At 46.6% G+C, this 24,330-nt stretch overlaps 1 protein-coding gene and 2 long non-coding RNA genes across 5 annotated transcripts in view; 1 reads left to right on the forward strand and 2 right to left on the reverse strand.

Annotated features, from left to right (window-relative positions):
* LOC107272500 overlaps window positions 1-3,062 on the reverse strand; it is a 60,190-nt gene extending 57,128 nt beyond the window's left edge. Inside the window, exon 1 of the long non-coding RNA XR_001538963.2 lies at window positions 2,955-3,062. This is a non-coding gene — a long non-coding RNA (uncharacterized LOC107272500). The remainder of the gene's footprint in view (window positions 1-2,954) is intronic.
* The window catches only part of LOC107272499 (nuclear hormone receptor E75), an 89,219-nt gene that overhangs the window by 35,108 nt on the left and 29,781 nt on the right, over window positions 1-24,330 (forward strand). The window contains exon 1 of one of the 3 annotated variants that reach the window (XM_015749704.2): window positions 6,137-6,864. The exons of 1 other annotated variant lie outside the window; for it this stretch is intronic. In XM_015749704.2, coding sequence (XP_015605190.1) covers window positions 6,666-6,864 — 199 coding nt within the window. In that variant the 5' untranslated portion in view covers window positions 6,137-6,665. Of the gene's footprint in view, window positions 1-6,136; window positions 6,865-17,300; window positions 17,452-24,330 lie in introns of those variants that run through there. One more of the 3 variants, XM_025089761.1, reaches the window with a different exon arrangement.
* Window positions 17,685-18,554, reverse strand: LOC112495059. The gene is made up of 3 exons (XR_003061229.1): window positions 18,356-18,554; window positions 18,027-18,281; window positions 17,685-17,951 (listed from the first exon to the last, which is right to left on the reverse strand). It is a non-coding gene; the product is annotated as an uncharacterized LOC112495059 (long non-coding RNA).

Below are 24,330 nucleotides of genomic sequence, written 5' to 3' on the forward strand. Positions count from 1 at the left end.
CGCCGATGCATCTTGATGCAGGTCAGCATCTTGCTCGGTGTACTCCCACTTGGATCATGACTTCCGGTAGCGTCCGACGACCTTATCTGGTTTCTATGCTCGGAGTCCAAACTGCATTGTTCTGCTCTGTTATTATTGGAACGTGCACGCTTTAGTTGCACGTATCTTTAAATGAAAAGAGCCCTGAGGAAAATACCTCCGTACCTTCATCTGGGACGCACCGAAGTCTAAACTCGGTCGAGTGTTGGTTGTGTCAAGGTTAGGCTTGCTTAATACGTGCGAAAAAGAGTGTCGTCTCTGTAGGTCCTTTGTTGGGTCGCGCTAAGCTATGGTGTCTGGTTACGATGAAGATACGGTTTGAGGTAACGCGAGAGAGAGAGAGGGAGAGACTCTTGAACGATACCTCAAGCGTTGTAGCTTATTCAGCTGTGCATTGGTATGGATGGTGGTAAAACTTTTTTTTTTCCTTTCACCGATTCAAGGGTAACATTTTAAGATTGATAATTTCGAACGAGGCGCTTGTTTACGCTCCTTTATGACGAACCCGTCACTTATGCGGTTCTCCACAACGGACGACTGTCCCAGTCAGCATCCATTAACCTGCACGTGTCGAGGACAAACCGTGTAACGCGTACGCGTCTCTTGACTTCGTGGAACTCGGTGGAATGGGGTCCTCGAAAAAAAAAAAAAAAATTTTCCAAAGTTCATTTTCGAATTTTTCTCTAGTATTTTTGGATAACCGTCGGCGATAACGGGGAGGCCTCGGGGAAGCTGCTCGTCTGTGCGGCAAAAGGTTCGTAAACGCCTTTGACGCGGTAATTTCGAAATTATGGAAATTTTAATCGGGGGTTGAGAATTTATAGATTTTTTTTCTTAGTCTTTTTTTTTGGTTTTTCGGCACGCCGATAAAGGCGGAACGATAACAAAGGCGACAATTGACTAGAAAGTTTCCTCGGGTTGGCCTGCTGCGACCCGATTATCGCAGAACGGCCATCGTCGGGTGAGCCAACTCCCACCCTGGGTTCGGGGTCGTGAACTCAAATCAGGTCTACTGGAATTTTAAATCGCATGGCTTTCACTGGATATTAGCACTTCCTTAATTTGCAATTTTGCCAAACGCAGCTTGCGCACTATACAATTTTTCGGACGGTTTTCGCAATCCGACGCGGAGTCGTCCCCCCTACGACCCGTGTGATTTTTCGCGTTGAGTATATTGTTATTATTTTTTATCATTGCTCCTACGCGAGCCGTCACTTTATTTTTGCGAATTTTTGCACGACTCGTCGGACAGCACATTCGCGATCGTCATGAGTGACAATCCGATTGCGCAATCGGTCCCAATTTTTTTTTTGTAGTTTCGACGAAAGACCGATTACACGTTTTTTTTTTTTTTTTTTTTTTTTTTTTTTTTTTTTTTTTTTTTTTTTTTTTTTTTTTTTTTTTTTTTTTTTTTTTAATTTTTGTCTTCGACTTTTCCTGCACAAAAGGACACTCGTTGCGCTCGCTGCATACGTGGAGCAAGGAAATCTAAAAAGAAAAATATAAATACGTGATCCAGACAATGTCCTGTCCGATAAAAGATCATTGGGTCGCGAATACGCGTAGTGAATCGAGTGCGACTAATTTTTTGCTTCTTTTTAAATAAAACTTGAACACGTCCTTCCACAGCGGATACAAAGTTCTCGGACAAGAAATCGAACTGCGCCGAAAACGAGGAAATTGGGCAGCGCCGACTTGTTCCCGTAATCAATTTCTCCGCATTGTCCTCTAAAATCCCCCGAGCCGGCAGGATTAATGAGAGAATGTCGCGTGGCAGGACGCACGTCCGCTGTTTCCATTAGCGCGCAATTTTGCGATTGCGTCGTTTTGTTTACGAGGACTGAAATGCAGCGCGATCCCAATACGAGCCTGACGTGGCACTTCTTACGCGTCGCACGAAAACAAATCCTTAGCAATATCCAGGACGTCGCGAAATCGAATCGTAAACATAAGCAAAGTGACGTTCTTACGGCCGGGCTGGATGACGTCAGACTACAAAATTTCCACCTGTCGTAGCTTTTCGCGACTACCCGTAAGATTCAATGGTCTGTTTCTCGATCGCAAAGAAAAGGGCTTTCTATACCGAATCGTCGAATTTTTCCGAACGCAGTGAAAGTAAATGACGCAATTCGCGCGAGGATCGTGCGGAATATTTGCAAATTCGAAAAATATTTTTTAAAATTTTTTTCGCGAAACTTTTTTTTCTTCATTATCTTTCCAATTAATTTTTAATCGCGCAATCGAGATTCGAGCGAAGATTCAAAATGGTGTTCGCTCGACTGTGCTCATCCATCTTCCATTTAATTGCTTGGTCGATATCTAGTGCAAAATCTGGGTAAGTAGGTCCTGCTCCTCTTTCGGTGTTAGGGAGTAGGTTACCTAGGTAGGTTGACTGGAACGGTCAGGTCGGGAAAGTCTATAGTCGAGAACCGAGATCCGAACACGGAAATGAGGTTGAACTCCTCCGTAGGATGTTTCTTGGATGATAAGCGACGATGCGAATGCGCCTTTATTGCTAAGTCGCATGGAAATTTTCATATCGCACATGAAAACGCGTCAATTTTCATATCACGTTTCTTACAAACCCAACTATCCATCGTACATGTTGGTATTAACACAAATTTTTATTCCAACCGTAAAAGAAACTCCTTAGGGCGAATTTCCAACGTTCACCGAATAACTCGACCAGTCCCATGTCACTCAAGCCACCCGAGCGAATCCACAATCCCCGATCGTACAGGGTTGCTGCTGCTGACCGGAGCGCATTCCATTTCGACCTCTTGAGCAACCAGCGCAGCCGTTCGCAGCAACCAATGTCTTAAGGCGAACGCGCAGTGCGCGATTTTCGAAACGTCCCCGCTCAGGATTCTTTTGTCGCTAATATTTTTTAAAATAATTTATTCACGTAATCGTACCTCGACGTGGTCTCTGGTCTGCTGTAACTCGAACGATTTTAAAAATTTTACTTTGAGAACACACCTGAAGGTATTACGCCTGATACTTGTCGCTACAGTCATTGCACCTTGTGAATTCGCCAATAGGCATACCATAGCGTCACTAAAACATCCCACGATGTATTATCCCCCACTGTATCTGTATCAGAGTGCAAGTGCTCCCTAAAGATTTCGCCATGGGAATTGCGAAATCCAGGAGTCCAGGAAAGTCACGCGGCGCTAGTGTCGCCCTGTTGGAAACGCGTACTTACCAAATACGTAATACCTATACAGACTTGTCGTATTAATCCCGCCAGCACGGGTGACTGGTTAAATGCATCCATCCAGACGGCGGGAAATTGATTGAGAAAAATTCATCCTCGGATCTAGGCTAAAAGTACGAGAACACAAATGGCGTTTCCATATTAAATCAATACTCGCTTCGAGATAACACCTACAGCATTAACCTTACATCCGTCCAGCTCGACTATCGACATACTACGGCGGCAAGTATATGGCGTCGTAGATATATGTAATTCAGCGGCTGAATTCTCAGGTGAGAAATTGGCGGTGCCAAAGAGGAAAAAATGTGTTCTCAAGATCCAATGAGATTGCAGCCGTCAAAGTCCGGTCTGTCTGGTTTTTGATAGTTTCGTGCGCACTGCCTACACGCTGCAGCAGCTCCTTATTGCATTCTGATACTTCTGACACCAGTCCCACTCCTATTTTGAGACAATGCTTTTCAATCCTATATACATACAATATATATCCCACCTTAGAAACGGAGCACTCGCCGTCGCGGATTTCGCGTGGGATTTCTTCTTTCCGCGTTGCAACAGTCAGTCGGCGTCCTATAGGTAACTAACGGTCTTTGGCATTTTTCAGTAGCAGGAAGTCTGGATCGCGTAATTCCACAGTAATACTTTTGCAACGGCTACGGCATCGCCCAGAGCCGTCGATTCGATTAGCCGATATCGCGTGAGAATGCGTAACGCGTTACCAGCAAAAAATATGGGTGACCGTTATAATAAAAAAAAAAAAAAAAAAAAAAAAATTATTACATTTCCCAATCTACTCGAAACGTATAAATTGTTATGGGGATATTCATTTTTGTTGACTTATAAATATTGCGCAACCCGCGGTACGACCCACACATAGATAAAACCGGTGAGCAAAGTCATACGGCCGTATATGCCTATTTACAGGCATGTTAATTATACGACAGATAAACATTGTGAGAATGGAGGCGGACGGGATTTTGAAAATTGGCGATATACCCTTGTTGTCTTGTGTCAGGATGAAAAGTGAGATCGAGTCGCGTGAAAACGTGCGGAGTCAACCTCGTCGACTTCGGTACTTGGAACACGTACGTACGCAGCCTAGTAACACACATATGGACTCGGCCGTAGGTTTTGCAAGCGAATTTGCCCGCGATTCCAGCTCGTCTCGGCGATTACCTCAGACGCGAAGCTGTCCGGGGGGTAAACAAAAGGCTCGCGGTGAAAATCGAAGGAAGCGACGCGGACGGGCCGATTGCCCGATTAAAAATAATTGGAGCAGCTTCAGAAAAGTTCCCGCGACGCTGCCGATTCGCGAGTGCCGATTAATTGGTCACCCGGTTATTCGCATCGTCGGAAAAGATCGCGTCTTGTAAATTGATACCAAGCACGAAGGTGCAGGATCATCCTGATCAGGATCGGCACATAGATGAGGTCAGCTTAATCCCTGACGTATCGATCGCGAAGAAATTTAGATCGGTTGCAGCGACTGTGTTATTATTTGCAAGCTAACGCGAAGAACAGTCGGTAGGGTGACTCGTGGAAGGATTACGGCGCATGCGCAAAGCAAGTCTCGGAGTCAGAGGCGTAAAGGGACTTCCGGTAGGACCCTTGTACCCCGTGCGCATTGACCATCTATAAATCTGAGCCAAACTACTGTCGGGCCTCCCTCATGTTGACAAGACCCAAACCCGTGAAGCCTGATGCTCACGTGCTAAAGGCCGGATATCTATGGTAGGAAATATTTTATGGGAATTTAAAAAAAAGTTTTTTCTCAAAATTTTATACTCCTATCGTAACTCTTTCTTTTAACGTATCTATAACGGGTGTCCCAAGGACGCTCGGTGACTCTCGCTGTCTTCGTGCAAACATAAGGAAGAACCAGTTTTCATCGACTCATCCCTGAACTGGTGCGGAAAGGAGGGACCACGATGGTTGTTGAAATATTTGAAAAGTCAATTCTACGGATACCAACCGGCGGGTCTGACCCGACCGAAAGATAACTCGGGCTCGTCCGAGTGTCAGACCGAAACGAGGCGAAACGACTCAGTACCGAGTTGGGTAGGTCGTGGTTCGTGGTAAAAGGGCCTTTAACGGCGCGTAGCGGGACCCCGGCACGAGGGTATCTGCCGGATGAGTCGCTCACCTGTAACTCTTACGTTAGAGACGGGTATTCGTGGTATGCTTTGGAGACGTGACTCTCTCGGGTAAACGGCTTTCACTCTCGAGTGTTAGTGAGTCAGTAGTATCGTATGGGAACGTACTGCGATATGACCGTGCAGTGCCGTCTTACGAGGAAAAAAAAAGACACGTGGAATCAATGGAAAGAAAAATATGTCCAATGACGAAAGAAGCACTGTGGGATCGATCGGCAAAAATAATTCCATGATGAATTGTAACAAAATTTTACACAGCATACGTGCTCGGTCCATGCTCGAAGATCTATATAGGAGCCAGTGCGTAATCCACAGTCGGGAATCCTTGATCCTAATGACGGGTCAAGCGTGCCAATTGGCCGTAGGAGAGCAGTAGGCTTCGCAGCCTGTCGCAAATATTATGATCAACGTTCGATCCCCGACCTAGCTACCCAGCATAGCGATGCTTCTTGTTAACGGTAGTTTATGTTGGTTGAGTAAAAAAATTTTTTTTTCTTCATTTACAAATTTTCGATCGGGTTCCGTCTATGGACTTCCTTGGTTGACAGCCTTGTCGGGGTTTGCTTGCTGGCTGTATACCTATATACACGATCAACCGGAGAACGGAATGGAACGGGGCGATCATGGATCGTGATACGTGCTTTACGCGGCGCGATAGTCGGACGCGCAAGCGCGCGACTCGCGATATGCCGCGCGAGCGGCAAACTCACTTGAGTACCGCACTGCACGTCATACACAACCACCAACGCTCTCTTTCGCTAGTTGGCGAGGCCACGCGGTCGCTGAACACTGTTAAAACGACACTCTCGCCCTCGTAAACAAGAGAGGAGGACATTGGTTGCTCTTGTCTTATGGACAACGCGAATCGCCTGGAAGCCGTACGCTTGCCGTAATTTTCTTGGATCGACATAACAGTTTTTTTGTTTGTTAATATTGTCTTGATAAGGAAAAAAGAAAAAGGAAAAATAGAGTCCGGGATTCGCGCTCGAGGATTTTTTGGATACGGGAGAGTTTTTTAAACGGAAGAATATCGAGGGACAGAGTGGACGAGAGCAAAGTGTAAATCACGGGTGCCAACCGTGTGACAGTGAGATCGTCAGGGTGGTATGCTGATTTACGGGCTAAAGCAGAGACGACGGTGCAGCACACGAAGAAGCTGAGCGGAAGGCGCACGGGGTGGACTGGTGTGTTGAGGAAATATATTTGGGAAAAAAGGGGAAACCGAGTTCGGCGTTAACGGGGCAACGTGACTGCCGGGAATGATAGACAGGAGGGTTGAGGATTGGTGTGTTCAAACAATGACGGTTCAGGAGTACAAGTCGCGCGGTGGCGCCGAGGAACAAAGCGGCGACATACTGCCGGCGCCTCTGGAGAATCTTGAGAACGAGAAGGAATCCCAACAGCCATATAGAAACGGTCATCAGGACAGCGAGAACCTTCTCGGACGTGTACTAGCCGGTAAGCGATGATTTCATCAGTAACCGATCCACATACGTTTGTTCGAATTACGATGGAAAAAAGTGGCCAAACAGTCGAGAATTACGTGCATAAGCAATTGCACCGTGGAAGTAGACGGACGGCCCGGACCTAGGATAGCCTCGTGACAGTCGCCACGGCGCGTTGGCAAGTTTCACTTTCCAGCGGCAGAGCGAGTGAGAGAGAGAGTGAGAGGGGGCTAGCAGTGCGTGCGGGAGCGAGAGAGACGGAGAATGTAGGTCGCGGGGCCACGCGCGAGGCTAGTTCGTTGCCCCTCGGCCTTCCACAGCGTTGGCGATTTTTTCTTCGGCGCCTTTTTGCTCGCGGCGGTCCTAGCCTAGATAGCCGTGCCTAGCCTCGCGACGGGCTCCGCGCGTAGAGCGAGCGGCCGACTCCGATTGGTCGAGCCGCTCAAGGAAAGTAGGTCGGCGGGGCCTTGGCGTGAGGCTAGTTCGTTCACCCTGCCCGGCCTGTAACTGGGGCAAGATGAAATTAACCGAGGACCTCCGCGCCAGAGCGGCTCAACTCCAGGACGCGTAGCCAATCGGCGTCGGCTCGGTTCAACAAACTCGAACTGGGTTTCTCCCACCAGGCGCGCGAATAATCCCCACCCACGGCAAGCGCCGAAGGTCACCACCACTTATGCCATCATCAACATCGGAATGGCTCCCCTGCTCGACTTCTATCTATGTCGTAGCTTCTTCATCGTACGTGCGTGAGGCACTGCTTTGCGTGAGTGCGTAACTACGTCCACGTACTACCCCATCATCGGTGAACCTAATCGATGACTATGGCTCACTGTATACTTCTCTTCCCTGACTATTTATTTATCTGTTTGTATACCTCGTTTCATCTCTCTCTCTCTTTCTCTCTTTCGACGTCTCTATAGTCTTTTGTCATAGTAGCGCGATGCTCGCATGCACACGCTTGTACACTTCGCCGTACGAATGATCTAGTCAGGCCAGAGCCCGTTATGTAACGACGCGATACTGAATTACCCAGCCGTGTCTCTCTACCTATCGTAGACACATACTCACACGGTACCACGAGTCTCCTCTTTTCCACCGTCACTCACACGCGATCTCTAATACTTTTCTATGGAGAAAGTACATTAAGCCGCGCCACTGGACCGCGATTACTCTCGCCTGCTCGCTTATGATTCTCAGACTTACTTTCTCCGTTAGCCGTTAGGACGGCCGAACGATGCACCGGTGCATCCGTGCACTGACCTGCCTCGACGCCTCGAGTGTTTTTCTTGCCGACTTATTTTTCTCACCATTCATTCTTTTTATATCCCCCCTTTCTCTCTCTCTCTCTCTTTCTCTTTCTCTTGCGGAAGCAACATTAAGCCTGACTCGTATTAGTGGAGTCACCTTTTTATTTCGTCGACTCGTTAAAGTCAGGGGACTCCTATAAACAAGCACAACCCTTTTACTTTGATTTACAACCTGCAATCTCATGGTTGCATTCCAGTACAGCCAAAGGATTGGTTTCAACCCTGTAGGGACGGTCCAACCGGCTGTCCTTGGTCCTGCGTCCTATCGCTGGGACTCCTTAAGATAATCACAGCATTACGTCACAAACTCCCAAACTCATAGTCAGTCAGGCAAAGCCAGTCAGGACTCCTAGAAGCCTATGTCGAAACCCTCGGGTATTTTCTAATTGCGTGGCGCTGACGCTGACGACTAGCTAACCTCAAAAGCCGAAGTGCGGGCAATGCCCTAGCCTCCTCCCGGTCCCCGATGACCTCGATTGAATTTTCCCCTACCGCATTTCGCGGAGCGTTGACTCGAGACTCGAGCTTCGTCCGAGCCAGCTATAACTATACATCGTAACGGCAGCCAGAGGCTGGTGGGACACCTCGCGCGAGGCTAGCCCCTCGAGCCACCAATAGGGAGAGGCGCTCGGGCCCGTTCTAGCCTCGCGCCAGAACCACGATAAGAGAATCTCCCTCTCTCCGCGTCCGTCCCAGCCCATTCGATTCGCACTCTTCTTCATCCGCTGTTCCTGCTTCTAGGTACCCCTACCCACCGCCCCTCGTCCCTCCGATTTATTTTCCAAGGTGAATAACCTCGAACGGTGTCACGTAGCTTATCACGGCCTGCGGGGACGCTCTTATCGGGCACGCGTTCTTTTAAATTGTTAATTGCAAAAATGCTGACAAACACGTACGCGCTGATAGCACCAGCGCGTGTCTCTCTCTGTCTGCTTAACGCGACCGGTCGAGCCTCGGTCCCAAGGGCTTACGTAAGGCGTTTGTTCTGTTTACGAGATGCAGCAGAGTCACTCTTGCGAATTGTCGTATAAATAAAAACAAAACTCCCGTTCTCTCCGTTCCCTAATACGCGAAACGCGGTTCTCTTTTTTTCGTCTCTCTTTTTTTTACCTCGTGCCTAGTCGCACTTGTTTCCTTTCGTGGCGAATGATATTTATTTTTTTATTTTTGCGCGTGCCTACTAAAATACTCGAGCGATCGGGCAGACGAGGGGTCTCGCACACCTGAGTCATGGTTCGCCGGGAAGAAAGTAAGAGTCGACTGGTAGGAGTCGAAGACGCTGAGGTGGTTTGTCCGGATACCGATGAAAGGGAAAAGACATTCTTGGCAGCAACGGGAAACTAGAATGATTTTGTACCTTTCGCCTGACTCATTTTCTCTTTCTTCTCTCTCGGCATCGCTCCCTCTTCCTTCTTTCTCTCTCGTTCTCCATACTCGGAACTGTCTCTTTCTCTCTCGTTCGAACGTTTTCATGCTACGCTCCTAGGACACTTCGGTTGGGGGTAGAAAATAATTTATCAACGTCAATCTACCTTTGGATCGTTTGATAAGATTTTTGGCGCCGTTTGAATTAACGCGATTATTTCATTCATCATTTTTATTTTAGCCTACGGAATAAGGCTTGATTTTTTTTTCAGCGTACTGCTAACGCACATTGCTATTGTCTCTGTATGAGGATCGATGAGGTTTCACGGATATCCAAACGAGCCTCCTCTACACACTTTACTCTACACTGCAACGTACCCTCAGTCGTAGGGGGGTGGAAGTTGTTCGGAGCAACGACCTCTGACCCAGCAGGGTAGCCCAGTATTGCAAACCCCCTCCCAGAACGCTGCCAAGTATAGCATTTCTACCAACCTGTCGCCTCGTGCTCTAGATATTGTGTCTATAACTTCACCACCCCTCTACGGTATAACCTAACCTTATACCTCGACGTAGAGCCGACTCGACCCCTGTATTCTTGATGATTCCTTTCCTGGAGCTTTTATCGCATTTAGTCCCCACTGGTCCTGCCGACGGGACAATCATTTGTCGTTGCTTCAAAATTAACACTGTTCTCGTCGATTTCGTCTGACGTTATTTGAGAATTAGGGAAGATTTTTTTTTTTTTTTCAAATTCTACGCAAATTCATTTTAATTGAACGCTCTTAGAATTCCAGCGAGTCGCTGTAAATTAGAACGTTGAAAATAAAGTTTACGAAGGGGTTGATGTTCTCGATAACGTTGATTGTACCTGCTTTTCTGTGACGTGTGTGTATATATGTATATAGCGATTATAACAGCCCGCGAAAATAGCAGAACTCGCTCGGTACTGCCTGGGAGACCTCGGCCCCCGACCCGCCGACCCGCCGACCCACGGGGATGGCGAGGTTGGCCTAGTTAGGGTGAGTGGGAACCGTCGGGGGTCAACGAACTCGTGACCTAAGCGCGCGCATATCTTCGTCATCCCCCCCCCTCCCCCCTCCATAATGCTCACTACCACCCTCGTAATATTTACCACCACCTTCGCAACGTTCAACAGCGCAGATAGACCTCGCGTTTAGCCTGGTTACTTGAGCCTTTTTTTTTCGGGACTTGATTAGACTGGGTTTCTGAGGGTTTTGACTGTTTTCGAGATTATTCGAAATGGTATCTGAAAAAATATTTTAGACATCTTTCGTGTCTCGTATTATTAATATTCGATTTCTTCGCCGTCTTAGCTGTAGATATGATATGCTTATACGGAGGAAACGTGGGACTGATAGGGAATTCCAGTCTGATAAGAATTCGTTATCTGATTTTTCAAGTGTCAGTTTCCGTGATGAGATTTTTTTTTTTTTTTTTTTTTTTCACGATGACAGATGAGTGAGTTTTATTTTGGAAATTTTTAAACCTACTGATTCTTTAATGGTTTACCCTTTTTTTTTTTATTGGTCAATAAAGGCGCAAGGGTAATACGCTTCCTCGAGGAATGTTCTAGTGACTTTTCAGCCGACTTCACGTACCGGGGGGGGGTTAAAAAAGGGTTGTAAAAAAGTTGAGAACAAGGCGTATAAAAAAAAGAGGGTGAAACGTTTTACCGTATTTTTTTTTCTTCATTTACCGCGGACACTACAATCCCACGAATCCCTACGAATTACTTTTCGAAAGGAGACGACTCAAATGCCTCCCTTTACCTCGGAACGCAGAACTTCGCTAAAGAAGGGTAAAAATGAATATGCACGGTCGCCCTAATCCCTTAAGCCTTTACGGCTTTACGATAGGGTTGAACTGCGGAGGTGCGTACTTGGGAAAATGACTGGTATAAAGAGTTAAAAGAGGTAAAAAGAGTTGACTTTTAGTAAAGAAAAATTTTCTTTACCTTTTTTTTTTTATTTTTTTTTTTTCCATTTCTTTGTCAATCCTTCTTCCAAACTGCTAGGGTTAACTTTTCGACTTACCCTTTCTGTTTTATAAGGGTTGTACGCGCATGCTGAGAATTCTACGACTTTTTCTAGTACAGTTAGGCACACCTCGTCTTCTCCGGTAGAACGAATAAAAACGAAGACTCAATTATCCCTTTAAAAAAAAAGACCAACCCCCTCCCCCCAAAAACAAACCTACCTCAACTACTTTACAGTACCATCCCCAATTTGCGATTTTCTTTTTTTTACCGTTAATACCGCAGTAAAAAGTCGTTTCGCCTGTTGTAACGACACGCATCCTCGTAAATTCAAAAAATCCCTTTTTTTTCGATCGTTCGTAACAAGTTTTGGAAAAAAATTCATCCCCCTCAAACTTTTACTTCCCTACACCGACCCACGCACCCATGCATGCTCTTCGTAGCAAATAATTTTTTTTTTTTCATACTCCAAAAATTCTCTCGAAATCACTGTTACTCTCGCTTCGCGCTGTGTGACGTCATAGCAGCAGTTTAGAAACTCGCCGGAAGCCTCGGCTGTCCGTTCATCCCCTAAGATCGTTGATATTGGCCAATAGCGAAGCGAAAGCCAAGCCAGCGCCCCCACCGCAGCTGCATTCAAGTCGCACGAGGTCAACCCCTATCTGGGGCAACGAGCCGCCATTTTCAGATGCAAGGGTGTATAAAACGGGACCGGTCCGATATTCAAGAATCTAACTAATATACATACCACGTGCACACACCTACCGATCCAATTTTAGAACTTCCCCGTATCTCATGCCGGAAGCTATTCAGCCAGTCAGTCAAATCAATTGGGTCGTACATGGGCAGAACTGAATTCGCGTCTTCCAGTAGCAACGCGCCTGCGAACGGCAGCGACGTGCATCGTGTAAACGGGACCCGAGGCATAGCGGGAAAGTCGTCTGCGAGATTGAAGGACTTTCACCATTTGCACGGTGTATATAGTTAATTTACTTTCTACGAGACTCGGAGCACGAGCCATTGTTTTTTTTATTTTTTTTTTCTTCGCCTTTAAATTCATGACGTCACGGAGCAAAGCCAACTGCACTTCAGATTTACAATGCAAAGTGATTCCCCGTCGCTTTCCCAGCTGCTGATTACGCGAGATATGAAAAAAAAAATCTGTTTTCGTCAAACATTCGCAAATGAAAAAGCAGCTCTAACAATATATATATTATCCTAATTCGATGTCGATGAACGGTCTGTGTCCGATTCCGGCTTCGAAGGTCGCGTGCGTCGATCCATAACGATCCGTCATTCACTTCGATTAGGAAACCGTCATTGCTATCTCTATGTAGCTTATCTGTACCGTGCATATACATATATGTATAGAGAGAGAGAGAGAGTCATGTGTCGGATTACGCGTATCCGCTTATTAGATGACAAAACCCACTATTTCTACATACGTGGCTACATGCTTGAATAATTGCGCAAGAACGATATTTAAAAAAAAAAAGAAAAAAAAAAGATTTATAAAAAAAAAGTTTTCAAATCCTCCGCGACGTCCTCATAAGTTAATCGTTACGTACTTGGTTAACTATACCTGTATACATGGATCCTCGACCAAGACTCTACGTCGTTTCAGGTGCATTCGAGCCAGCACTTACACGGGATATGACGTAGGTGCTGAAATTGCATATCGACTGGATCCACCCTGTGTCATCATCATCCTCATCCTAATGGGGTTATTGCACCCCGTGTTTCATCCCTTCCTCGTCATCTCAGTCGGGGGGCCACACGGTTGACGTCAATGCCACCCACTGTCACCCCTACCCCCTCCCTGCTCACCTGCCCTCCTTCTCTGAACTCAGGACTCCCAGGGCAATGATCTCGCGACGACCTCTAACCCGGTCAACCCCGACACGATTCCGCCGAACCATTCGTGTTTACGATCCCCCAGGGGTGCCAGGATATTTTCGCTATGGCACCCCTTTCGCATAATACCCTGTCGTTTCGTGGGGGTGCACTCGATGGTGGGGTGTAATGATTTTTCACAATTTCACGTCGACCCTGATCGATAGTCCGTTCATTGTTTTACGAGCTCATAATTTTACCTTGTACCGTCTATAGGCGTTTTCTATATTTCGATATATATATATATATATATATATATTTCTCGATCGTTTGCCTAAGCCGTAGTACCATTTTCCGCAGCCCCCTTCTTATCCCCACGAAATGACCGGCTATACGCTACACGTGAATATTTTATAAATCAGCCCCCACGTTGCTACAGTGAAGTTCATAATAACGTTTCCAGCGCACCGGACGCGCCAGCGACAATGCTGTGTGCAGATTTCGTAATATCGCCCAACAAATCCCAGTCGGCCAAGTCACCACCTGGAAGTGCAGGCGGTAGTGCAATTGCATGGACTTTCACGAACTTTCTATGAACTCTCGCGGTACACGAGATCTAGAAAGACATTTTTACTATCCGATTTCTTCATTTTCGTCCAACACACTTGCGACTTGGGTTCGATGTTACGATTAGTATATTTTTCTTTTATACCGTATCGCCACGTTATTTGGGGACTGCCACCAGATGTCCCGGGCATTATCGTAACCACGAAGGTACTCCTCCCGGTCGGCTTTCACTTTTTAGAAGTCGCCAATCGGCCGTCACTTCGATCGGTCGACTCTTCCAAATTGCAACAGAGCACGTAACTTCCGCTAGCTGGGCGTCCCTCGTAGTCTCTTTGATCATTTTTGTTTAAATTTTTTTTTGTTTTTCAAATTTTTCTTCTCGGTCCCAATCCTTTTAGGAGCGGGTTATATATATTTTTTTTTGCTTGTAAAACTTTAATTTTTTTTTTTGCTCGTCTACATCTTTTTTCCATCCTATCGAACGAACTTGCGTATTACGAGAACGCGGAGTCGCCGTTCGATATAAAATTGAAAGTAAAAGGATCTTGAGAGAACGTATCGCTTTTCCTATGTCGCAATTCAATCCTGACTTATCCTTATTACTACGAGCGCCGTTAGAATTGCACGGCTCCGTAGGTAGGTATATTCAACATTTTCATAGCGACTGTACATGCACTCTCGTTGCCGTTGTTGGTAAGGTTGGTAAATTATTCCTAAATATATATATATATACCTATGCATAGACGCTTTTGGAAATTGCGAACGGATTCCCTTATGTAAAGAACGTAAACTTATGTAAACACGCGGGTTGTTACTGGGTATGTGAAATCGTGACGAAATCACTGTGCCCGTTCGTTCACCGCAATTTCACAAATGAATTTCAAATGCGTTCGAGAGCGCCGAAGTCGCATGTTTATTCGCGCACGCGAACAGTTGTCGATATTGTTCCTTTATCTCGTAACGCAAGTGTCTATAACAAAATTCCTGATAGCGCACAGTTGGCCGAGTGTCGAATCGCGTGCAAGGTCTTTGGCAACAAAGGGGGGGGAGGGGGGTACTGAGTCAATTCTTCAGAAAAGACCAACGATAAGGCCTAAAACGTTCACCAGTCACAGAATTAATTTCCTGATTTGCCAAGGTCAGCCAGTGCACTGCCAAATGCACACCTTTGGTCCCATGCTACGAATGCGGTTTTACTACTGCGAGTAAAAATTTCAATTTTTGAACTATATCGACACGAGGTCTAGTTTTTGAACTTTATCGTCTATCCCACCTTTCCATATGTACAGGTATAATTTTTGGGACTGATCAAGGACGGATGAAAAATTCAATTTTTCATTGCAATTATATTGTACTTGATGGATGAAAAATTAATTTGACATCTGTGGAAAATAATTTTTTTTTATTGGGATTTTAATAAACCCGTATACATATATGTGTATATGAAGTCTGGGATTAGTATCACTCGTGCGCGAGGATACACTTGGAAAACGAGATCTCGTATTAACCTATGTGAAAGATTGAAATTTTTACTCGAGATCCGAAAGGAGAACAGCTGGTGCCTGGGACTCGTGCATACAAGACGATGCTGTGGGACTCATAGGATTTCTTTAAAATTTTTACCAGTCTCTTGCGTCAGTAGCATCGTGAGAAGGAAAAATTCACGAAATACATTGTTCTGGCTGTATTATTAGGTAGCTGTAAGAAAATGGGTATATAAAAAAAATTTACATATTAAAATACTTAATCCTCCCACCCCCCACCCCCTCTCGTTCGATATTATTTTGTATCGTTGATGCAATTACAAATTGACGTGTTCAGGGTGAGCGTGACAAACAGAGCGTGTCACCCTGTACGATTCTGTGGATAGTATACGGATGGTATATAGTGATACGAGGAGTACAGGTGGTAGTGGTGGACAGTGTACACGTAATAATGGCGGCGGTGGGTATGGGCCTTAAGGACCCATAAGCGTGGAGGGTACCGCAAATGCAACAATGGCCGGGATCTCGCGTGCCATTAGCCAGTCAAGAGAATAGAGCCTCTCACGTGGCGCTGGTATATCTATATATACCGCGACAGTAGGTATGAGTTGCGTCGAAGGCGCGCGCATGCGTCAGTAATCTCAAGGCCTCGAGTATTAGCTCTTTGAATTCGCTCTGTTGTCCCACTTTCCTTCGCTTTCGGTCAACGACCCGCTCTGCCGCCGTCGTCGACTTTGTCGTCATCGGCTTCTCCCCTTAGGTGAGTTTCCAAGATACACGTACAGCAGGGATTTCACAGTGGTGTCTGTGCGCATGCGCGCGCTCCGGGTCCTATGAGCGTCGAGATCGAAAGGCGCAACTTGTGTTTGCCTGGGACACCGTTGAGCGGCGCCACTGTCCTTTCGCGTATTTTCGCGAGGGTCGGTACGGCAGGGAATTCATATTTCGCGAGTCGGTACTCGCGAGCAATAAGCGCTCCGGGTCACACGTGAGATCCGGCTATATGATACTTTCCGACGGGATTTACGTTGAGATACCGTTAATGGTATTGGCCGGGGTATCGATTATGTATTTGTGGTAAATAATTTATCTTAATTTTAACATTGATTCACGTATTTACAACGAGGCTAACGAACCGATAGGGCTTGTAAAGTGTTTAACCTCCTTTTTTTTTCTTTCTTTTTCTAAAGGTCGTCCAACTTTCAATTTTTCTAACGCAATTCATTGTTTTTCTTACAGGTAAGTGTTTCGAGGACTCTGACACGCGGCTGTTGCGCTCTCCGACTGTGAGTTCAATTAAGTTATCCAGATATATCAATCGTACCCGAGCTTTGTTTCGGTGATGTTGAACTTTTTTTTTATGCTTCGAGAAGTTTAGGTATTACCATTTCGTGCGATTTATATCGAGGAGAGCCTTTTGGGGTACTTGGTCGAAATATTTGCTCCGGGACACCATCGGTAAGAAACTTCGTCAGGGTCATTCGATATCTTTAGGTCGTTTCGAGCATACAGGAAAGTGTCTGGTTCGACCTCGACGGTCCATTAGAATTTGGGACAACGATTTCACGCGTAGCCCGAGTCTTACGATATCAGGGAACAATGCAAATTTCTGGTACCGCAGTGACTTCTGGCTCGCGGACCTCAGTACAAGTGCACCTTCCGTACCGAGAGGTTAAAGTATTACTAAATTTCTCAGCGCCGCACGTGACCTCGGTTTGTTCCGTGCCGCGGGAATCGTCCGGCGTCGTTTTAGGAGTCGAAGTCGCGTGGGCGTCGACGCTTGCGCGAGAGGGACGCAGCCTCATCCCTCGGTCATTCATGGATCAACCCCCGCGAGTACGCGTTGCCCTCGCACAGGGCTCCTTCGGTATTTCGGATTTTCACTATTGAGGAGTCGCGCAAGGTATCGAAAATGGAGGACTGCGATTTGGCTGTGCTCGAGATAGCCGATGACGTCATCGTCGAAGATCCCGTCGAGATCTGCGAGGTGACGATCGTGGTTGCGGACGCTGATAAAAGCCAGAAGGAACGTGACTGCCAAACGAAAGGTTTGTCGGTGTTGATAAATAAGTAGAAATTTCCCAAAAAAAAAAAAAAAAATACATACATGGCACATACGTTAGAAGTAATTTTCAAAAAATTCGTAAACACACTTTGACGTAGAGAAATGGATAAACAATTTTTTTGGATGGTCGAACGACGTTTACACGATTATCCTAACGTTGCTTCGCTTACGAGACAACAAGATTGTTTACCGCCGCATCGACTTACGTGACTCGTATTTTTCGACTGTATCTTAGACTCGTGACTGGTTGATTTTTTTATCAATATTTTATTTCGTGATATTGTGCGGTTCCACTTTTCATGTACGCATGTTCAAAATCGAACCCGGATGAGGTCGAACCGCAGACCAGGGAAGTTACGGATATTTCCGTAAGATGCGTAAGCCGCCATATCCGTATGTTGTTAAATTCAGATTCCATCCGGTCCATCGTCTTGTACGCGAAGTCAATAGTGGCTGGTCTTGTCCGGAGAGTCCGTGGTGGCCCTTTGACAATTTAACTCGGTCCACTCTGGCTGAATTTGTCCTTAAAATGGTATCCGCTTGACTAGCGTGACGTACCTGCTCGTAGAATCGGTTTTCGGTTTTGCTTTTGCGCATCACGGAAAAATTACGGGCTTCGGCGTCGACGGAAAAGCCAGGACCCAGCGTGACGAAAGGAACGGAGAAAGGAGAGTCTTTCGTGTCGGACTGGTAATTTACTAGTGTAGCGGTTTTCCGAGATCCTTAGGGCGTATTTACCCAGCTAATGGCTCCGACGACCATAGCACGTTGTTTCTTTCTCCTTTTCTTCCTTAGATCCTCGTCCTACTGTACCTGTTTAAAGGATCGTTCCTACTCACCGTACTAGCATTCGTGGTAGAGTTTTCATCTCAGCAAATTGGGTTAACCTCTATTGGCTCGTGATGCGGATTAGACTGTGTTGCCATTAGATTTCGTGGGCATGGCCAGGGTTAGGTTCGGCAGGCATACTCGGCTTCGGCATCCCGGAAATCCTTCCAACCCCCCTTCTGTATTCCTACGGGAAGCTTTGACACTGAAAGTTATCGATTTCCTTGACGGGCTCACGTGCTCGCTGGCATTGACATTGCCCGCGAGCTCCCCCGGAAGAACGAAGCGTCCGCCGCGCCATCTAGCGTACGTAAACCCTCTCACTGTGGCGCGCTAGTTCACCGTTTCGCCGCGGGTCGGCGCTCGCTCACGTACCGCGATTTTCAAATCATTGAACTCGTTTTTTACCGTTACGCGCGGAAAACGAGCCATTGTCTCCAGTTTACTGTATCGCGGTACACCTGCTGAATTTTATTAACTGCCGGGATATACATTTTTAGGTTAACTTTTATTGCCATCTACAAACCGGCGGTACACATTTGATATATCTTTTTTTTTGTATCTATTCAAGAAACCAAACACCCAGACAACTTGCCACCCAGTTTTTCTCCCGAACTATGCATTTAGACGATAGCCCGAAACAATCCCGGAATAGGATCCTGGATGGTGTTCACCGTGACGCAGTGCTCTAGCCTAAGTTGTTTTTCAACTAGATGTGCCGATGGCCCACATTCGAAACGGTACGAAACGCGTTTCCCAATGACGCCAGCCAGCCAACCGCGATACAGGCGGGAATTACGTAATCGGCATCAACCGCCCAGTAGACCGTCTACCTCATGTGGACTCGTCTTGAGTCTATGAATTTATCAAAAACCTATGGAAAATTTTTACAGCCCAGATAAAGTCACGTTCTCGAAATCCAGACCAGCAACGATAAGGCGCTCCACTTACTATCCAATGCCAGGTTATCCCGAGGCACATCTGTGTCTATACATTCCTCGCGATCACGCTCACCCTCATTGTACCTACCAGTACCAGTTAATTTCGACTGCCTGAACCTCTACGGCCCAGTAGCCTGTCCAAACCCTACCGACACCTGATCTCCAATGGTAAGCGCACGCCTCTGACCATGCTCCCGTAAAAGTCGTTTAATAATGGATAATCCAGCGCGCAGAGCTACGCGCGGCCGACACACGAACGTCCCGTGTCTGTGGCGACTCGGTGAGAGCGAATGTCGCAATGGCTCATAAAGGCTCAGGGCCACGAAGTTCGAACGGAGCGACGAGGTCTATGCCCGCTATTCGGGTCTGGCTAGCCGCCTATGCTCTTCCAGTCGTAACAAAAGCAAAATGGCCACCGATCGATAGACGCCGTCAACTCGCTATCAGTCAAACTCGGCCCGTCCGAGGAATCTTCGGTGAATCATTATCCGAATCCTGAACGGCGATACCAGCAGTAGGACTATAAATACCTTCGTCGAGCGTAACTCGTAAAACTGGCCGCTCGATAATCGACCGCGTTTCTCGATACACGATTAAAAAAAAAAAAAAAAAACCCGAGATCTTCCGTTCGCCTCGGACGAGGTGAGAGTGCTTTCACCTTTCTCTCGCTTCTTCTCCATAGTCCGTTCCCACTGTTGACAAGCGGTATAGCCCCCCCCTTTCCTCCCAACTGTCTCTCACCCTTTCTCTCAACTACTCTCCACGACGGCTTTTACTCTCGATCGTGGCCGTCGGAGAAAGCAGCACTGACCCCGGGAGATACCCACCCGACCATTTCTTCTTATCTCTCGTATTTGAACGGCCCTTTATTTTTGTGGCCCTTTTTTTTTTTTTAATATGGTTTTCCGTATCTCCATTTTTCTCGCATCGAACTTTGGTATGCTGGTAATTGGGACTGACTTTTAGGCCCTTTTTTTTTTCTATGCACCAGGGTAGTCTGGTACAAAGACCCGTGTTGGAATTTCGTAAGACTCGGCATCGCTGTTACGAAGCTCTACGTGTCCAAATGGCTGATATTGAGCAACGAGCAAAACGGGGTTTGGCCGTCCTGAATATCGGCCGCTAACCCCGTACGTATCAAGGCCGACGTACTGGGCTCTTACTTTCACGGATTTTTTTTTTCCTAGATGGACCCCGTAACACTATCGAGCATTTCGTTACGAGTCTTTCTGCGTTACGCGTTGGCTTTTTGTTTATGTGTAATAACACGTCAGTCGAAGTCCTATACCAAACGTACAGGGGCGTTGTACGCAGGCGCGGGGCAGGTATAGATAAAATTGGGCAATGTGACCGAGGGAGGGAAATTGTTGATTTTGGATTTTTTTTTTTTTCCTTTTTTTTATGATTATTACCCTGTCTAGCGTTTTTGATAAGAAAATTTTCGTTGTTCGCGTATGGTTACGAAATTTTTGGTTTCTCCCGTCACGCAATCGAAAACGCTTACTGGCTCTGGCTCAATCGTCCTCAGACCTACTGTCGTTAGTCACGTTTGCCTTTGCACGTTCAAACGACCCGGCGTCAGAAGCAACCAGTCCTTGGAAGCTTCACGCACTCGTCGCCCACGGTGAACGAAGACTCGATCGCGATCCGAGTCCTTCTCCTCTTAGGTTGGTACAAGCTAGTAGACGCAACCAGGTCGTGCCTACGACCTGGTGGCCTTGCTTTCTGCGCTGGACCGAGACGCCTTGCGAAAGAGCCAAGATTATTTTCGAACGTTGCTGCCGGTGCCATTTGCACAAGAGATTGTTAGATCGGCTGGCTGGCTCTATGAGGTACTCGGCTTTTTTTTTATTCGAAGGATTCTTGCGAGGGGGCGTGGGTGCTGGATGCATATATATATAGGGTAGACGGTCATAGTCGAATTTGTCTCAAGACTTGAAAACGTTGAACGTAAACGTCATATCCCGAAAATTTGTTAAATTTTATTAAGAATTTCAATTGGTCATAATTATTAACGTCGAGGGCTCGGAGCAACGAGCTCTCGTAATTTCGAGTGACAGGCCCTAATCCGTCTCTGTGAAACGGCACTTGCGTAATATCCAAAGGCAACAGTGCGTCCGTCTTGTCCCTAATAAAAATTTCATTCGAGAACCCGTGGTCATTGACCCCGACCCATTTCACGCATTCTCCTTCAATCCACTTCCTCCGTCCTTCCTACGAGAACCTTCTTTATATATATATATATATATATATTTTTCTTCTTATTCTCTCTCACGCATACCGCCCGAGACAGTTTGCGGAATTTCGTAACCCGTGACTCAAGTCAATCTAGTCTTTTATTCTAGCGGCTGCGCGCTGAGCTAGATGTTGGTACCCGTGATGATTCCATTGTTCTCCAGCTAATGACATTACGACACGTACTTGTGAAAGAAAAAAAAAAAAAAAAAAAAAAAAAAAAAAAAAAAAAAAACTTTATTCCCATCTCGTCGGTATAAGAATAAATCGCGAGGATGCTTTATTATGAAATCGGAAATTGGCGTCGATCTTCGGGCGAAGAGCGAGCGTTTCCAGAGTCGTAAGATAAATGTATACATAAAACACATTCCACATTTCATAACACGGTTCAACAGTCTCATACTGGAATTAGATGTCAGTGGTTGAGTGGATGAAAATCTTTTTTTTTTCTTTTTTTTTTTTCTCAAAATTCCACGACTCTTGACCCGAGCGGGAGTTATCGTTGCACATTACGCTGTCGCGTACGTAAAGTTCACGGTTCAGGTTTGGCACATACGTGGCCTTCCACATATGCTAAGTACATTGACACGGAATATTCGCGGGTAGCTATGAGGGGAAGCCATAGGTCACTCACCGCTACGTACCCAGTTTAATACCTGTAGCCTGGATACCTGAACGTACGTATGTGACTGCTCATGTGTGTACCTGTATATACTCTGCTCCCATATGTGGCATAAGAGCCGCTCTCCTTCTCTACCTACCTCTTCTCCCCGGTCATCGGTTTATCCTCGTGTTGTCCGCCCTTACCCCCCCTCGAACCCCCTGGACTTACCCCCTGTCCCTGCGTTCATTGCGCCCGTGTATCATTACAGTTCGCTTCGTATCCCTCACGTGCTCCTCGAGAGTCCAAGGATCTTCGTATAACGGAATCGTGCTGGCGGCTGGAGCTTGAGCTACGCGCGACAGGATCCTTGGACTCCCTGAGTCCCTGGTTGGCTGTGCTATCGCAGTCGCATCTACTCGATTATACGATATTTTCGGTCGGACTTAAGCGGATTCACGATCCTCGCGGAACTCTCGTAGAGTGTGGATGTTATTTTTGCGACGTACTTACCTGCTCGGCGGTCAATTTTTCTGGTAGATTTACGGGCAACGACCTTTATGCTTAGCAGCGAATGTATATAGCTACGTGCATATATAGTTATATATATGATAATGAGATAGGTAGCATAATGGGAGTCCTTGGACGATGCATTGTCCGAACGATAATAATTGACTTTGTTTTCGAATGGATCGCTCGGTCGGTTGATTGGTAAATTTACCTGCGCCTCGGGCAATAAGGGAATATTATTAGGTGACGTAACGCCACTGTCGACAGTAAACAATAAGCACTTTCGGTTGCCGCTCCGAGCCCGCGCACTCCGTCCTCTAACGTCTTGGTATCCTAATACACGAGGCTCCTCCCACCGTCGCGCATGTCCCTTCTATTTATAAATCCCGGCGTTCGCACTAGATTCGTCGCTCGCACAAACACGCGGCTTGACGTGTGTCGATTTTTACTCTGCACTCGGGACACAATTGGATTTCAGGTATTGCCGATCGTGGATAAGCTTCCTGTTGTCACGAGTCGAGGCCACGTGGGGAGGTGAACTTTTTGAACGGACTGTATCGGCTATAGCGAGATTGGCAAAATTTGACAAAGCGGTCCATTTACTATCTGACGTTAAATGGGTAGATCGCCGAGTGACGTAATAAATCCCAGTCGGTATCTAACGCTGACTCCTCTACGGTTCGTCGTGTGTTACGGGCATAAACGGTTGCGTGGAACTTTCGCGGAGTCGAGTATGGGCCTTGGCATTTCGTCACTATCCAACCAGGTTGAATAACCGGCGTTACGTCACTGACTCACGTTTGCGGACAAGACAGAGAAGGAGAAACCGTAGGGTGGTGGTGGGGGAAGAATTACTCGAACGTCAGTTAGTGGTGGTGGAGTACTTGTTGTGGTGATTCGGAAGGTGAGGGGAAGTGTACTGTTGCTGCTGGGTAGGGAATTCAGCAGTAGGCGGAGAGGGGAAAGGTGGGGGGTGGCAGGAGGGGAAACGACGGAGGTCGATCACCTACGTACGGGAGTCAGTGACACCTTCGTAAGACGAGGACATTTTTTTTTCTTCCAATTTTTTTTCTTCCTTCATATTCGTCACTTCAATTCGGCAAATCATGAGAACTCGGAGATGATGGATCCCGAGAAACTGAATTTCCAGGTATCGCCGTAGCGATATATCTATATACACGCATATATGCAATATACATAGTACGTGCGAGCTTACTGGTCCGATCGTCTATGGGCTATTTTTCAATTCGCTCGCTTCCTGCATACCCACATAGTACCTGACTGCTAACTCCGGTGCGCTGGTGTGTCTGGCACATCTTTGCCGGGGACCTTGGCCGGTTCCCTACTGCTCTCAGAAGCGTAGTAGGTATAGTCGCGGTACACGAGCTATCGCGGACACAAAGGAGAACAGTCAAGGCCCTCGACCCAACTTGTAGAATGGCGCCGTCGTATATAGACTCTGCACGCACGCCGCGGACTTTATCTGTACGTTACACCGAGCCACTGACCGAACAAGGCCAAACCACATCGCGAAAGATTAACAATTGCTGAGACGCCATCGCGTTTCGTGTCTTTTGCGCAGACGGACGCGTCAGAGAGATGACGGATGAGTAGAAGATGGGTTAGAGGTATACGGAAGATTGAAAATTTTATAGTTTTTTTTTTCTTTTTCATCTCCATATCAAAACCATTATTTGTTATTGGGTGTCGATTGACTCGTGTTTTTTTTTTTTTTTTTTTTTTTTTC

Source organism: Cephus cinctus, unplaced genomic scaffold (assembly GCF_000341935.2).
Source record: "Cephus cinctus unplaced genomic scaffold, Ccin1 Ccin1_scaffold1184, whole genome shotgun sequence".
Lineage (NCBI taxonomy): Eukaryota > Metazoa > Arthropoda > Insecta > Hymenoptera > Cephidae > Cephus > Cephus cinctus.